At 33.5% G+C, this 17,415-nt stretch overlaps 1 protein-coding gene and 1 pseudogene across 2 annotated transcripts; one reads left to right on the forward strand and one right to left on the reverse strand.

The window, feature by feature from the left end:
• Window positions 1-170: 170 nt before the first annotated feature.
• Window positions 171-11,548, reverse strand: LOC149899272 (uncharacterized). Of its 2 annotated transcripts, none has more exons than XM_090114452.1 (14): window positions 11,169-11,548; window positions 8,654-8,806; window positions 8,167-8,343; window positions 7,485-7,739; window positions 6,637-6,912; window positions 4,785-4,974; window positions 4,251-4,428; window positions 3,281-3,474; window positions 2,660-2,970; window positions 2,019-2,216; window positions 1,598-1,678; window positions 1,143-1,205; window positions 702-785; window positions 171-318 (listed from the first exon to the last, which is right to left on the reverse strand). In XM_090114452.1, the coding sequence occupies exons 1-14, from the start codon at window positions 11,301-11,303 to the stop codon at window positions 199-201; spliced, it is 2,415 nt and encodes an 804-aa protein (XP_089970578.1). In that variant the 5' UTR covers window positions 11,304-11,548; the 3' UTR covers window positions 171-198. The 2 variants fall into 2 exon arrangements, with proteins under 2 accessions (XP_089970578.1, XP_089970576.1); XM_090114450.1 differs by having other exon boundaries at window positions 1,143-1,208.
• LOC149899273 (dnaJ homolog subfamily B member 13 pseudogene) lies at window positions 5,054-6,363 on the forward strand (annotated as a pseudogene).
• Window positions 11,549-17,415: the final 5,867 nt, after the last annotated feature.

Genomic DNA, 17,415 nt, shown 5'->3' on the forward strand with positions numbered 1-17,415 from the left:
GCCGTACTTGACTGCTGAGCGAGATAAGATGAACACATTACTCGCACATTTTTGGTGAAAAAGCACCCTTTAGTATAAAAATATAGAAAAAATCATATGGCAGGTTTCAAACCTATCTTTTTGTTGTACTGTGACAATTTTTCAAAGCAGAGGGTAATAAAACACCAAGATACTAGAATACAAATTTATTAAAAGGCATTAGTGATGTATTGTATAAACGGCTGGATGTGTTCCTGTAGGTTGTTGCAGTATAATTCTATGAGCCACGCTACTCAGGTCTTGTTGACCCAAACCTGATACTACTGTTGCTGGCTGGAGCTAAAATAATTGAATAAATAGGTTAAATAATAGTAAAAAAGGTTTTTCGGAGCTTGTGTTAAAATTAAAATTACATTTTGTAAGGGAGGATGAAGTAAAGGAAAAATGTATAGAATACTAATAATTAAATTATTTTAGTAAAGTTTAAATCCTATTTTCAAGATATAAATTTAATTGAACTAATTTTAAGGGAGATTTAACCACAGAACATATAAAGTGGATAACGTTAAGTTATTTTGAATTTAACAACTGGGTTATATAGAAAAGTGTTTTCTTTTTATTTATTTAAAATTACTTGCTTCATTTTTGACTCAATTAATACTATAACGCAACAGTATACCTTTGTAGGTTATAAATTAATTCTATATTAATATTTTATTAACCTGTAAAATATTGGGTAACATCGTCTGGCAACTAGAAGTAGCAACATGTAATTGTTCTTGTTGCACCTGTTGTACACCAACAGCCTAAAACAGAAAAAAGGGGTTAAAATTAGGAAAAAATGAAAATTTTTATGACAAGTTTCCAATAGTATTTTAATTAATAGCGCAATAATCTAAAAAAGCACTTGATTGTGCCTTAAAATAAAATGCAAAATTATTACAGAAGGAAATAATATTCTACAACTGTGCTGAATTTTTCTGATCTATTCATATTATAGAAGAGTATAAAACTCATATAAAACTTAAATCTTTGAACCGGTTTATTATATAATCCTGTAAATAAACTGCAAGATAGACTTTATTATCATTTTCTTTAACAGGTATAAAATACAGAATAAAAAACATATTTTTATAAAATAAATGAATGTAAAATATACTTACATGGATTTGTATAGGCTGTTGCTGCGGATGTATTTGTATTGTTTGTACTTGAAGTTGTTGGGGCTGCTGTAACAAGGGATATATTTAAAAAAAACCATACATTATTCCTACAAATTGTTAACAAGTATTTATTAATTTAGACATAAGAACACAAAGCATATTAAAAATAAAAATGTGTGCGTGTACTAGTGTACACACGTAAGAAGTGAAACTTTTTTATGACCTTATTTTTCAAAAAATAATTTACTATATGCAACTTAGGGTAGGGTAGGGTACTACGCGTGGTAGGGATAAGAAAAAGATGGCGCGTAACGGAAAAATGTCACGCGTAACGAAAAAATGTTACACTAAATTTTTTTCCAATAAATAAATATAATATAATATGTATATATAAATAAGTTTCACTTCAACAACACATTCTTAGTTATAAAATATGCTTCATAATATATACTTACAGAGTTAATATTATGTTGATGTGTTTGTTGTAATTGTAAAGATTGTACTGAAGATATCACAGGATATTGTTGTTGGACGTTCTGCAAATAAACAAGAAATTATGAGAAATTGGTACATTTCTTTGAATATGCTTGATAAAATGTTATTGTAATACATTTATTTTATAGAAATTATGATTGAACAGCACAAGACTACACAGTAGAATAAAATGTAAAATTTTCTGGTTTAAATGAACATAAAACCTTTAGATTTGATAATATTGGTAAAGTATCTATTTATGATATATGGTAATAATATAGGTTGTAATGTAAATAATAATAACTAAAACAAATTATCGCATTTTTATTACAATAGTAACTTCGCCTAAATAATAACAAAATCTTTTTCCATATTAAAAATATTTAATGTATTCAAAATTACCTGCACATGTTGATGTATAGGCACGGCGAGTTGTTGCACGCTGCCCACTTGCACAACTTGTTGCTGCAACTGTTGCACTTGTTGCTGCGGCTGTAACTGCAATTGTAGTTGGTGTTGTTGCTGTTGCTGTTGTTGTTGTTGCTGTTGCTGCTGTTGTTGTTGGTCTTGGACGTTTTGGACGATTTGCTGCTGTTGATTCTGGATGTGAATTATAAGATTTATATGATTAACTCATTCACAATATATTAGAGAACTGTGTAAACACATGACACCGATAAAAAAAATATGCATTAAAGCTCGTAGAATTAAAATCAACTTATTAAGCTTAAGATTATAAATAATAGCCAGAAAAAATTCTGTCTATGCATCATTGAGACTCTTATTAATTAATCTGGCTCCTCCCTCGCATTAAAATAAGTTCTTTTCTACCAAAAAAAATTGGTTGTCTGTAAAGTCGGTTTACTAACGATAGTTGAACGTGACAACGTCCGATTGTGCTTCTTTGTCGCTCGTTCCGCGCTCTCGCTTGCACTTTAAGCCTTGGAACGCCTCAGAGCGAGGTAACGCCGCATGAATCATGTTTTTTCGTGCGTGCAGCCGGCGCTATCGAATTATAAGACGTTTTCACGTCAAAAACTCACCCTAAAAGCGTACAACTTCTCCGAGCCGTCCGGATTGAACACGCACATTTGCACGTGAGTTAGCATGTGTTTTCTCAAACTGTGCAAATACATATAGCTTTTCACACAAAGCCCACACTTATATCGCTTCTGGCCATTTTCAGTCACTGTGACTTCTTGAGTCTGTTCCGATTCTTCTGTTTTTTCCTCTTCATTTTCATTTTCATTTTCTTTTTTCTCCAATGGAGTACTATCTGTGGAACTTTCCGCGTCTTGTTTTTCTGTTTCGTGCGTTTTTAGATGTTTCTTGTAGGAACTGGACTCCATGTATGCTGTGGACAATAATGTTCATTTAGTTTTGAATAGCTAGAGTTTGTGGTTTTACTCGCGTGCTCCGCAATCAAAAGGAGCTTGAGTGAGAGAATTTTTTTTTTAATTTTCGTAAAGTTATTTGGAAGGATAAAACTGTTTCGTTATTATGGCAAAATTTCTAATAATATTTGGGGTATTAGCCTGTAGAATGTTGCCATTATTATGCCTATGTTTGACAAAATACTTCGATCCTGCCCTCAACCACTCTATATCTAGGTATTTCTAGAAAAATCTTTTCTGTTCAGCATTAAAAACACTCTTTCTCCCCACCTTTCCCGCAAACATGGCACTGGTACTTCTTCTCAGCGGTGTGGTACCGCTTGTGCACAGCGAGGTACGACGCTGAACTGAACCGCTGCGAACAGATCCCGCAGCCGAACAGCTTCTCGCCCGTGTGTTTGCTTGAGTGCACCCGCAGTTCCGTACGGGAAGAGCAGCCTTTCAGACATACTGGGCACACGAATCTGGGAAAAAAATTGGTTGTTTGTTGTGTAGGTTTACGATCGATATGGTTACGTGATAACGTCTTATTGGTGGGAGCGCTCGAGATGAGACGGGAGATCGGTCCGTCTCTCTCTCGTTTATACCTGCGATCGCACTTGAGGTTTTGGTGTGACACAAGTTTCTGAACATTTCACCCGACTAAAACGATTTTAAAAACGTTATCACGTCAAAAAATATTTTAAAATGTCGAATTATGAATTCGAAATGTCGAAGATCTTATTTTGTAATTTGAAAGAACGTAGTGTTTGTATTTTCTTTGGAGGTAAGATTAATATTGAAAGTGACAACAATACAGCATTATTAATCCTGTCACAAATCAGTCACAGACTAAAAATCCAATGCAGACTAAAATGACCTGTCAATTACCAAAAAAAAAAACAATGCAAAAGAAGCTTTACGGCCGTCGTGCGTGCGACCACAACCGATTTAAGCATTATAAGTTTATAGTGACACCATTAACCTGGCACCTAAGAAAAACTGGCAATACCAAAATAAAAAAAATATGTGCGTGTACTAGTGTACACACGTAAGAAGTGAAACTTCTTTATGACCTTTTTTTCAAAAAATAATTTACTATATGCAACTTTACAGAAATACGTCGAATCACGCGTGGTAGGGATAAGAAAAAGATGGCGCGTAACGGATAAATGTCACGCGTAACGAAAAAATGTTACACTAAATTTTTTTACAACCCCGATAAAGAAGTTTCACTTCAAAAAAAGAAAAAATAACTTACTTCTTCAACCCAGTATGCGTCATCAGATGATTATTTCTCGCGGAGGAAGTGGTAAACTTGGCAGAGCATAACTTGCAACTGTACGGCTTCTCGCCTGTGTGCGTGCGTCTGTGGTAGATGAGCGCAGATTGTTGAGCGAAACGACGCTCACAAAACTGACATTCGAAGGGTCGTTCGCCTAGGGTTTAAAAAAAATTATTTGAGTGTCAATTTTTACTCGATAAACAATTTTTACTTGAGCGGGCAATGGAACAATTTTTTTAAAGCTGTATTTTTTGACATAGAAAATGTATAGAATGTATAGATACTCAGTTCACTCAGTAAATTATTTTACCGGAACACCATTATCACGAAAGTGCCCAACTCAAAAACTACAAAACTAATTTTGAACAAACTTTCAGTAATATAACATCAGAACGCAGGCCATATTTTTAAACATTGTGTGTAATTTTACCAAAAAAAATATAAACATCCCAATTACGACACTAAATCTAATAAAATAATTAGCATTGACACTAGTTTAGCAATATTCACCTGTATGCACCCGCATGTGAGCGTTCAGCTTCGACACTTCGTAGAAGGCCTTATTGCAAATACTGCACACGTGGTTCCGTATACCTTTGTGCTTCTTCATATGTTGGCACAGTGTTGAATGTCTTCGGAAGGCTTTGTTACATTCTGAGCATTTTAATGGTTTCTCACCAGTGTGCAGACGGAAATGTACCTGAAATATGGTAATGTACATACATCATATGTTATATGCATTATTATTACGATAGTATTAAAAGTTTGTTAACCTATGACCAAGAGGCTTGAGCAATAAGAATTTACTTTGGTAATAAGGCGTATAAGTGAGAGTGAAATGAGAAACATAGAAAGATAGAACTACAGAAGTTACTATAAAAATATTTTTTAGTGTTAGAAATATTAAAAATTCTTATCCAAGAAGTTTTTAATCGGTAAACGGAACCTGTTTACGTATAATTTTTGAGATATAATGCCAACATGACAAATTAATCACATTTAAGTCAAAATCAAATAAAAATTGACTGATATTTTATTAAACGTTTTATTTTTGTAACAGAAAAATATACACAAAATGGGCTTCGACTACTACGGCATTCTGGGCGTCAAGAGATCTTGTAGTCAATTGGAAATTAAGAAGGCGTATCGCCGACTAGCGCTGAAATATAACCCAGAAAGGTATGACAATGATGAAAACATGAGACGAATCTTCGCTTTAATAGCTGAAGCATACGAAGTACTGGTTAATCACAGACATCGAGCGGTGTATGATCAGTATGGAGAAGAAGGTCTGAAAAAAGGTGTCCCTGGGCCTGATGAATACATACAGCCTTATTCGTATCACGGAGAACCGATACGAACATTCGAAGAGTTCTTTGGAACAACAAATCCTTATGCAAACTTGTTAGATTACTATGAAGACCCTCCACCTATGTTTGATTCACCTCTGGGTAAAGGTTACAAAGAGAAAGACCCAACTATAGTTCGACCTTTGGCGCTTTCTTTAGAAGAAATTTATAGAGGTGGTTTAAAAAAGATGAAGATACAGAGGCTGGTTTTCACTGATGAAACGTGTTCAGAGTTAAAATTGAGAGAGAAGGTATTGTCGATTCCAATAAAACCTGGAATATATCCAAATACAGAAGTTCGCTTCAAGGAGGAAGGCGATCAAGGCCCAACTAGGATTCCAGCTGACGTTATATTTATAACAGAAGACAGACCTCATGAAAATTTCGTCAGATCAGGTCTCAGTGATCTTCTTATGATTCGGAAAGTAACATTACAAGAAGCTTTATGTGGATTGATGATTACTATCAAAACATTGGACGATAGAACATTACGTATCAAAATAACTGATGTTATAACTCCCACTTATGAGAAAATTATCGAAGACGAAGGTCTACCACTTCCCGTGTGTCCGAATAAGGCAAAGGGGAATTTAATTATCCGTTTCCAGATCGAGTTTCCAGATTATTTATCGAAACGAACGAAAAAGGCATTCGATGAAGCTTTCAGGATTAAAGACGAAGAAGACAAACGGTTTAGTAAATTAAAATGTGGCACACTGTCCACTTCTTCTATTTATTAGCGTTTGTAATTTGTGTTGTACATTAAATAAATATTTATATATATACCCTTGGATATTTGTTTATTCTTTTTCTACATCTCTTTAAATATAGCTAATATTTAATACGGTTTTTATAACATCACTAAAAATAACTTCTAAATTGTGGCAAAAGCATAGGGCAAAAGTGTAGTATGAGTTTAGTAAAAGGCAAGGCAACGGCATTATACTGAAAAAAGCAGTATAACATATTGTGCTTTATAGCATTTAAGCTGACTATAAACTTAAAACACTCACCTTCAAATCCGTCGGATTATAAAACGTCTTTGAGCATACGGCGCATATATACGGCCTCTCTCCTCTATGCCGGGCCATATGCGACCTTAAAGCGTAGCCACTAAAGAAGCGTTTCTCGCACACCGTACACTGGTGTGTTTTCTGCTCGAAGTGTGTCTGTCTGTGTCTATAGAGGAGTGTTTTGGTAGAGAAGGTCCGTTGGCAGACGGAACATGTGGGCTGTTTGGGAGGACGCTGCTCGTGGGTACGCATGTGCATCTTTAACATGCCTGGGCCCTGAAAGTTACAATACAATACAAAATTCTTTATTTAACACACATACAGAAGAAAAGAAAAAACATATAAGACAGATACAACATGTTAAATGGGCGGCCTTATCGCTTTGAAGCGATCTCTGTCAGGCAACCTTTGGATAGGATTAGTTTTATGAAATCGGATGAGATAGGTGATGTTTTAATTAAATACAATTAAAAAGAAAACAGACAAAAAATATAAAAAAAATATCTATAGAAAGTTACTTATGATAAAATTGTAGACTTCTATTTTATTAATTTTATTAATATTTCAAATACTTAGGAATGTAAAAAATGAGAGGGTATACGAATCCTCCTATTAGAAAGAGAGAGATATTAATTTAATGCATACATATGAATGAATTTTTTTTTCGGATTTAGAGGTTAGTAAAATGAGTAATTTTTGTACCCAAGTTAACTTATACTTTCGATACAGTCTTTAAAAAACTTTGTACGATTATCTAAAGATATTCACATAGTACCAGTATTAATTTCTATTATTATCCATTCATCATCCAAATAATGTACCAATTCATGAACGTTATCGCAACCAACCTTAAAAGTCCTCTCACAAATCGGGCAACTCGGCGGCTTCTTGCAATTCGCTTTAATCCAGTTAGTATGCGATCTCATATGTTGCTTCCACCATCTCGCATGTTTGAACTCCTTGTGACAAAGATTGCACACATGTCTCCCTGGACCAACCTCACACGTGGTTTGGAAGACCACCATTTGGAGGTAGTTCTCTTCGTCGGAATTGAAGCCTTTGTCTTCTTTTGTTTCGGTTGGTACTGGAGCCGGTGGTTGAAGCTAGAAAGTGTTTGAAAATAAAGGGTTTTATTATTCGGAACATGATTATATACCGGTGGTAGTTACTGGGTGTTTTAAATATTATGCGAATTTCGAAATAAAAGCCTATTAACTATTCGCAAGAGCCCTTTTCATGCTAGTATTTATTGTAATACGTAGTTACTTAAGGCACGCGGATCACGGATGGACGCAAGATTCGAGATAACAACAAAAACAATTTTCCGCATATGAGGCAATCCTGCGTGCGTGATAAAATTAGCAGGGTGAGCCGTGAGGTAAGGGTAACTTAGGATGAAAACCCGCTATAGCGGAAAAATATTAAATTCGAAAAGTCTAGTGAATAATATGAGGAACTCTTAAATATCATGGGCCATGGCCCAATAACACAAATTACGGGAATAAATATGCAGTTTTTAATCCACATTACCTTATCGATATCAAAGTCTTCTTTCGGTATCTCTTGGGTAACATTAGCTACAGTGTTTTGACTCGACGTGTCCGAAAAGAAACCATCTAGTATCTGATTGCTATTCAGATTTTGGACTTCAATAAACTCGATGTATGGCGCCGTTTCTGAACAGGATATCGTTAGGGATTTCTCTGCCTGCAATCACATCAAAGCTTCCTTAGGTGTTGAACCCTTGGCTATGTTATTAAAAATCAATCTGTAAATTTTTATTTTTTTATACCTGTACCTGAATTATGAATTATCTTAAGGTACATTGACTACTGTTGATGCTAATCCAACAAATTAAATTAATTATCATTTAGGTAGTCATCGATTTCATTATTTACATCTGCGTTTCAAATGTGATCAGTAGTTTTTTTTTTTCAAAAAATTTCCCATATCATAAATAAAATTATCCCTTAAATTTTGCAACTGCACTTAACAGAATAAATTCCAAGCATCAAACCTCATTCTTCTGCAGTTCCTCGTCATCCTTCAGCTTCTGTTCGCGCAATATACCATCGTTTCTTTCCACTAGCTCCTTGAAGGCGTGGCATCTTGATATTTGGTGCACGCATTGCAAGCATAGCTGGTGAGGTAGACCGTCTCCAATGGCAACCTAGTGTCAACGAGAATAATTGTAAGGTCCCAAAAGTATATTGTAGGATTTGTAGGTAAGGTGTAGGTACTTACGTAACCTACTTACTTAAATATTGAAGTGAAACTTCTTTAGGCGCGTTGAGAGTAAAATTTCAAGGTAGCGTCATGGCAATATCGTCACGTCACGGAGTAAGGCGACGATTTTGGTACTTATATTTGAATAGCTTGTCAAAGTAGTTTCACTTCTGACGCGTGTGCTCGGCACACACGCTCTTTTTCTTTAAAAAAATCATACCAATATTCTACCTAATTAAACAAATAAGAAAATGATTTCAAAAAAAAATATTGGAATGTTTAGAATTTTACAAATTACAATATAAATTTAGGTAAGTAATTTCAGTTTGAGTTTTTGCTGCGCGGTTTCACGAACCCGATAAAACGATAAAACATACAATTTCTATTCCTCATGTGTTATTCTGGTAGATAGGTAGGTACCTACCTACATAAGCTTTATAACACCCAAGTATCAACAAAATCCGTCAACGATTTTCGTGTGACAGAGTAACAAACATAGGTACATACTGTATCCATCTATCCTCACAAACTTAGATATAGTACGACATAAAAGAGATGAAATTAATTATTTTGGAACTAATTCGTTTTTCATTACCTGGCAACCCTGAATTGGCAATGTAGCTGTCAAGTTGAATAAAAATTTGTTGTTTTTTTCGTGAAGTGGAGAATTATTGAGATAAAATTGTTATTTAGAACAAGAAATTTAAATAAAAAAGGAGACATCATGAAAAAGGTTAAACGTAGCGGTGTCCGTGATGTGGTGTATAAAGTTTTTATTCGGTGTTTGTCCGAATTTCAAGCTGGAAATTTATTGACTGATTTGGAAAACGTTTACAAACGTACAGCAGAATATACCGGTGAGATTCCATTTATTTTTGCTCAATACTACGTAAAATAGAATATTCCATTAGTGACGAGTGTTTAATGTATGTATGTATGGCGATTATTACGTTTTCGCAATTTAATTTGAGGTTATTTGTATGTAAACAAAAACTAGTTTTTATAGTGCGACCAGCACAATTTGAGTCAAGAAGTTATATCCAATCCAACCAGCCTCAAATAAAGTACCTAGTTTAGATTTTACTACAAAGTATAGTGATAACTGTTTTCATACAGCTATCTATCTATTAATCAATCAAAACATAAGAAAAAAATCATATTTACTGTATCATATTTACAGATACTGAAGATGCCCAGTACCCTCTTGCCAGTACTTCGAAACAGAGTGATGATCAGTCCTTTGAAGGAGTAGAATATTTAGATTTTGATGAATTATATTAATGTACAAAATTTATCTACAAAAAAAATAAAAATATGTGGTTTTCAAATCGCCTTGTTTTTTTCTACCCGACGGACCCAGAAAGAGGGTAATGTGTTTGAGCTGCATGTATGCTTGTTTGTTTGTATGTTTGATTCTATGTGCGCCTCTGCAGTCTAAACACTTGACCGATTTTTATAAAATAACTAATTCCAAATACATTAATAAGTAAAATTTGACCTAGGTAGGTCAATTAAAATACTAATGTATTTTTGTCTTAAATTTACACTATTGCTACAATGAAACAATTATAACGGTTTAAATCGCGGTATTTATTTTAGATTATATTATATAGATTTTTGGATTTTTATTCTATAGTATCAAGATCGCTTGCGTCGCAGTATCAGTGTTGCTATATGAGCGACGGTGGCGCCCTCATTTATTTTCATCTCTTTTGTGTCGCACTGTAGGTAGGTAATTTTTTTTTAATGAGTGAAAAGTTTAAGTGGGTCAATCGTGTTATAGTAGATAGGTAGGCACCTACCTATACCTAATCACTAACGAATCCCTAATAACGTGAAATTAGTTACTTACATAATAATAATTAAGTATGCATTTTAATATTCAATGTTTCTTAGTTCTTAGCTAACTTATCTATCATTTTATATAAAAATAAATGTAAATAAAAAATACGATAAAGTTAACTTTACTCTAGTGGCTAGGTTTTAAAACTTTTCTTTAGAATTTTTAAACACTTTTAACAACGCCCATCATCACTACCTGTCGACTACAAAATAAAAATCCTTTTTGACTTTTGTGCATCTCACTCAAGCCTTACGCAATATCGTTTATCAGACAAAGACAGATGCATATTTCTCAATCGAATTCCTAGAACATTATGCACAAAGGGGAAACTTGAAATGACGCTATCCATGATTTCTAAACAAAGATGACTCGACGCGTGATAGAGTCGTGCAAGATACACTTTTCAACGAGTGCGAAAGAGACAACAATATGCCCCAAAATGCCTATCAATTCGTCATCTCACCTGCACTTTTGATATCCCCATCAGCATCGTTGCAGTCAGCTGTTCAAATAATGGTCTCATATCCTTTTTCACTTGTAAACAAGCGCGACATATTTTATCGAAATTATATTTCTGCACTTTCTTCTCGGCAGCCATATTGCGCGATTGTAATACCAACTGCAATTGTCCTTAATTTATCAAGGTCTCTATAAAAACTTCACTAGTTTACACTACTTCACTACTTTCACAATTTCATTGTTTACTTTTTCACATCCACAGTAAAATGAGTAAAGTAATTATCACTTTCACATATTACTGAATATTCCGAAAATTATACGTACGCAAGAAAGACAGACATAGACATGTACGAAGCATTCTAAACGAGTAGGGAACTGAGCAATTTGTGCATCAATACCTTGGCGTGAAAGAGACCGGTATATCGCTATCGTCCTATATTCGTCTTGTTCTCTTTATATGGATTACGCAATTATAAATTGAATTTATATATTTAAAGCCTTTTTAAAGCCAAAATAATATGTTATTTAAATATGTACAATTTATTAAATGAAAAAGTGCGGAAATAAACGTAAATATCTATATTTATAACATCGAGATATATGTACTACGTACGTGCAAGAGAGATAAACATAGGTTCTTATTTTAGAATGGCGATAAAAATATTCGAAAAAAATGTTCATGTAAATAATGTACAATATTATTTCGTTTGAATAAATAATATAAATATTTTTAAAGGTAAGTTTCATCGTTATCATTTAGTTTAGTATGGATAAAAATAGTATGGATACAAAAAAAAGCCAATTTATTTTCATACAAGAACTAGTTAGTTACGCACAACATAAAAACTTAATTTAGTTAGGTAGGTATTTACTTACTTAACTTATACCTAGTTGTTTATGTATTAGATTTAAGCACTATTCTAGACTAGACTAGATTTCCGCCCGCGGCTTCAAAGAAAAACCCGCATAGTTCCAGAATCCTGATCCTCTGGGATTTCCGGGTAAAAAGTAGCCTATGTCTCATTGTGGGTCTTCAGCTACCTACCAAATTTAATTGTAATCGGTTCAGTAGTTTTTACGTACAATAATAACAAACATCCAACTATCCTCACAAACTTTCGCGTTTGCAATATTAATAGTTAAGATCAAGGTATGTAGGTAGGTACTAGGTCCCTATTTATGTATTACTAGCGTCTAGCGGTCCGCCCCGGCTTCGCCCGTGGTACATATTTACGTTTTCTCTACATAAAAACCATCCTCGTACTTCAAGGAATATAATAAAAAAAGAATTATCGAAATCGGTTCAGCCGTTCTCGAGTTATGCGCTTACCAACACATTTTGCGATTCATTTTTATATATAAGCACAGACTAATAATAATATACTACGTATATATAAGATTATGTATTGTGTATTAATCTTTTTAACCCATTTAACCTCTTTGTATATTTTCGAATTCTAAAATCTAAAAACCTTCTAAAGACAAAGCCCAATAATAATTTTGTTAGAGCGTATACGCACTATGCGGGTAGCCGCATTGCGGGTAGCCGTCTGGCTGACCGCAAGCACAATTATGTACGTAATATTCATTTCTATACGCATTGCGATGCGGCTACCGCAGACCGCACAGTGCGCATAGAAATGAATATTACGTACATAATTGTGCTTGCGGTCAGCCGGACGGCTACCCGCAATGCGGCTACCCGCATAGTGCGTATACGCTCTTATAGTAAAGGTATCTATATAGTCTCTAATTTCAGATATGTAAAATGTTATTCTTATACCTACTTTAATTAACCGACTTCTTATAATACCTACTTCTTTTAAGATTTTTATTCAATAGATAAAGAAACATTCATTTCTAGGTCAGGTTGCGCTACATTATTTCTTTAAAATATAATATATCTGCCTGCCTGCCTGTCTTAGAAATTATAATATTACTAGCGGTCCGCCCCGGCTTCGCCCGTGGTAAGTACCTACTACCTACATGTTTAAACTATCTCTCAAGTTGGATCGAACTGGACATGGTGTGCGAATTTTATTATAATCGGTTAAGTGGTTTAGGAGTCCATTGAGGACAAACATTGTGACACGAGATTTATATATATTAAGATGAATAGGTAAGTGCAGGTACCCACGGCTCCTTCCCTAAGGGCTGTGGAAAATGAAAGTTTTGTCCAGTAAAAAATAAAAACAAAAAATAGTACTAAAATCGGTGGACTCCTAGAGAGCAACTGCAAAAAAAATGGTCACCCATCCAATTTTTGACCGTTCCAACAGGCAACACGACCCGGTGAAAGTGTCCCAAGTTTCTATTGTTTCATCATCACAAAGAAATAAAACAACGATTATTATAAAATGTAGTGTATTTTATGGAACTTTGAATACGATTTATTTTTAAAATACTGCTAATAAAATTATTTTGAAACTGGGCTGTCACATTCACATGCTAGAAAACGCGCCACAAAAGGAGTCCCTTATGACGGGGCGCTGTTGGCGCTCAAAATAATGTCACCAATATTTATTTTCAATGTCCCCAGAGTTCGGGAAACAGATATGAAAAAAGTTACATACAGAAGACTCTGCTTAATAATTGTTCGTGCTGGGTATCAGTATGAATCCTTATTTCTTAATTTTACGCAGGAGTATCGTAGCGATGGAGATCAATAATTACGATATTAATAATATCTATAATGGTTTCTTATCAGTTACTTTCTAAGTAAAGTGCGCCCATTATTACATACAATTGGTAATTTACGTGTGTGAATGTAGACATATACACATTAATAATTATATTCAAGTATGAGAACATATTTTTTATGCAGGGTTGAAATCACATTGCATGCGTGATCTTTTTAGTAGGGGAGCCCAGGATGCTAAATGTGGATTTACTCGAGCGTCACGGGAACCTATTAGAATTGGTAGATTAGACCATAGCGAGAAAAAAAGGTCCTATAATGTTTTCACTTTTAGCGGTGGGGAAGGGTTTTTTGATTTTTTTTAATTTAAAAAAGAAAAAAATTGGCTTGGAAATACTCAAGCGCGTTAGATATTGATATTTTGCATGCTCCAGGACGTCACTGAAAAAAAGTATACGTTAATCTGACGATTTAAGTGGCGATTTAATCGCTATGAAGAAAGGGTACAAAATTAAAGTAATATTATTCGAGCGCGTCAGATTAATATATGGGGGGGTTAATTACAATATAAGAAGTCCCCATTTCGCTAATCTGACGATTCGAGCTCAACCTTAGGGAATTATGGATTATTCAAATTTTCCAGCGGGGCCCCTGAGCGCACCCACCAACCATAACTGCTCATATTGACTAGAGGTACTAATGAATAGCTAAGGTACCGTCCCTTATAGTAATCTGACGCGCTCGAGTAAATCCCAAAATCCCCTCTTGGGCTCCCCTACTATTTTTACTATTATATGGATTTTTTATCTATAAAATTTAGTTCTTAGTTTTGCCGTGGGACTTGATAAGTGGCGAATTCTCTATTGGTTGTCTGTCCAATCACCAATGTCCATTCCATTCTGTGGACTTGTGGAGTGTCCAGTGCCACTGTCCAGTGTCCACCAGTGTTGCCAATTTGGCATAATTTAGGCTAAATTTAGCATATTTTTACATTGTTTAGCATTTTTATTTGTTGTCTAGCATATAGCTTATTTTTTAGCATATAAAATATTATAATATAATAAAAGTTAAACCATATGAAACCAACTACAGTTTTGCTACCTTGCATACGTAAATTTAGTCGACATTTCATGGACATGCACAACTTCCACCTTGGAATTCTGGAATGAAGTAATGGATTATAAAGACGCAGCTGGTAATAACCCTTTTGCAGATTTATCACAGCTGGCAATATCATTATTATCACTACCACATTCCAACGCGGAAATAGAACGTGTTTTTAGCCAAATGAATGTCGTCAAAACTAAGCTTCGCAACCGTTTGTCGGTAAAAACTTTAAATGCCATTTTATACATAAGATTCGACCTAAAGAGGGCAGGAAAATGCTGCTACTCTTACACAGTTCCGGATAATGTACTGCGCTCTATAGGCACCAAGGAAATATATAGTCTTGGCAATGAGGCTTCCACGTCTACGTCAACATTATCGGCTGCGGATGAAGACCAAGATATTAATATTTTATTTGATAATAACACACTCGAATATGAGATGTTATTATTTATGATGTCATTATTTACATATTATGTGTAAATAAATGTGTTGGATATATAAAATTTTAAGTAAAATGTCGTTTTATTTGACATTAAAAATTTTTAGAAAAAAAAAATTAAGCTTAATTATAAATCCTTTAGCAAAATTTTGGCAAAATTTTAACAGCCATTTAGCAAATTTTATGTTAGTCTTGTGTCTGGCAACACTGGTGTCCACACTCCACAGCAGGGCTATTGTCTAATTTTGACACATTAAGTGATCAACATAGTTTTGATGATCACTGAACTTTGATGTCCACTAAAAATTTAAAGATTTGGTATTGCGTATCTTAGTAAGTGGACATCATGTCACGGTGTATTACGGTGCTTATCAACGATGACATCGAACGTCACTATTTTTTATCGACATTATGCAGCAAAATTAAAAATATATACATTTGGTCGTACATTCCATAAATACGTGAGCATATTTAAATCTTACGTGTTATATTAACCGGAACACTTGGGATTTGAAATGTTTACTCTTATATGGCGCTAAATTCATAACACTTGAATTTTGGTCTGTCTACAATTACAATTTTGGTCGTCGTTTTGTGTACACAAGTGTATTTGAAGTTAGAAACAGTACATAACAAATGAATAAAACTGAGGTAAGTCTTATAACCCTTGTTTTTAGAGAAATATTAACATTAATTTAAACATAAATTTGAAAATTTTAAATATTTGTATCCTTTAAATTGCTTTGTATAGTTTTATGAAATGTTTAACAAAAATCTATTTTAAAATACATCTAATAAAATGTAAGTTATTTATTTCAAGCACAATTATTATATTGTCTTTATATCTTTAACTAATCTCTTTTTGAAAATGACTATTCATGAGAGCTTCTAAATTAGATAGATTTGTCGGAAAACAGTAATTGAGGAGAATTAAATATTATTTTATTAATTCCCATTAAACTATCCATTATTTTTAAATATACCTAACTACTTGTTATTGTAATAATGTGTTTTACCTTTCTATAAACTATAGATACCTAGTTAGTTGATTAACAAGTTTATCTAATTAATTGTGACAATTTTTTTAATGTATTGAAATCCAAAATAGTTGCTCTAGTTACTCAAAGAAACTACTGAGTACAATATTTAATTTTGAAAATGTAAGTGAATTAAGTATTATGCTATTGTTATTTCAGTAAGCCAAGATGAGAGAGTGCCTCATTGGGCCTATGAGTTGAAAGCAAGCGATTGGCTGTTGAGGAAAGGCATACAGCTGCTATAGAAAAATTAGCTGCATCACTTACCAAGATACAGGAAGATATACATATATAATATATATATTAGTAAATTAAAATGATTTTAAATAGTTTTTGTTCTTTTTTATACTTTACATTAATGTAATTTATTATTAATAATTATTTATAACTCTATTCTAAGTTTTTCATAAATAACTGTCTAGATTTAACTAAAAATAACAATTATTGAACACAATCTTTATGGTGTAAATTTCGTTAAAAATAAATAAAAAATATTTTTTTAGATATCAAAAGTTTATTTACTTTAATACCTTGTTTTAACTATTACCTAATTGACACAACTACATCACATTTATATCAGAGCATTAACAACATATTATAATTTATTTATAAATTATACTTACAAGAAATATTGTCATATTCGATTAGAAGCTATAATATTATCTAAGTAAGAAAATATGTTTAATCACAAATACAAGAATAAATAATTATCAGTTAAAACTAATACATTTTTAAGCCATTAAGCACAATAAATATTTATTTAACATTATACATATCATCTTCTTGAATTCCATAGTCTCTGTACTAATTATTGTTCTCTGGTAAGATCTTGTATAACCTCAACATCATATAGCATCCTCTCCTAAATCCTGAGACATATGTTCACTTCCAGCATCAGAAGCCTGTATTTCGGGTATTTTGGCATTCTGCATATTTGCAATGTTGTGCAGAACAACACATGCATTCACTATTTTACCAGCAGTAACTGGATCATAATGAAGTACTCTATGGGCCAACAAACAACTCC

Source organism: Colias eurytheme, chromosome 21, assembly GCF_061535395.1.
Source record: "Colias eurytheme isolate Ceu_HAF_F1 chromosome 21, ilColEury1 Martin Lab GWU primary, whole genome shotgun sequence".
In the NCBI taxonomy this organism is placed as follows: Eukaryota; Metazoa; Arthropoda; class Insecta; order Lepidoptera; family Pieridae; genus Colias; species Colias eurytheme.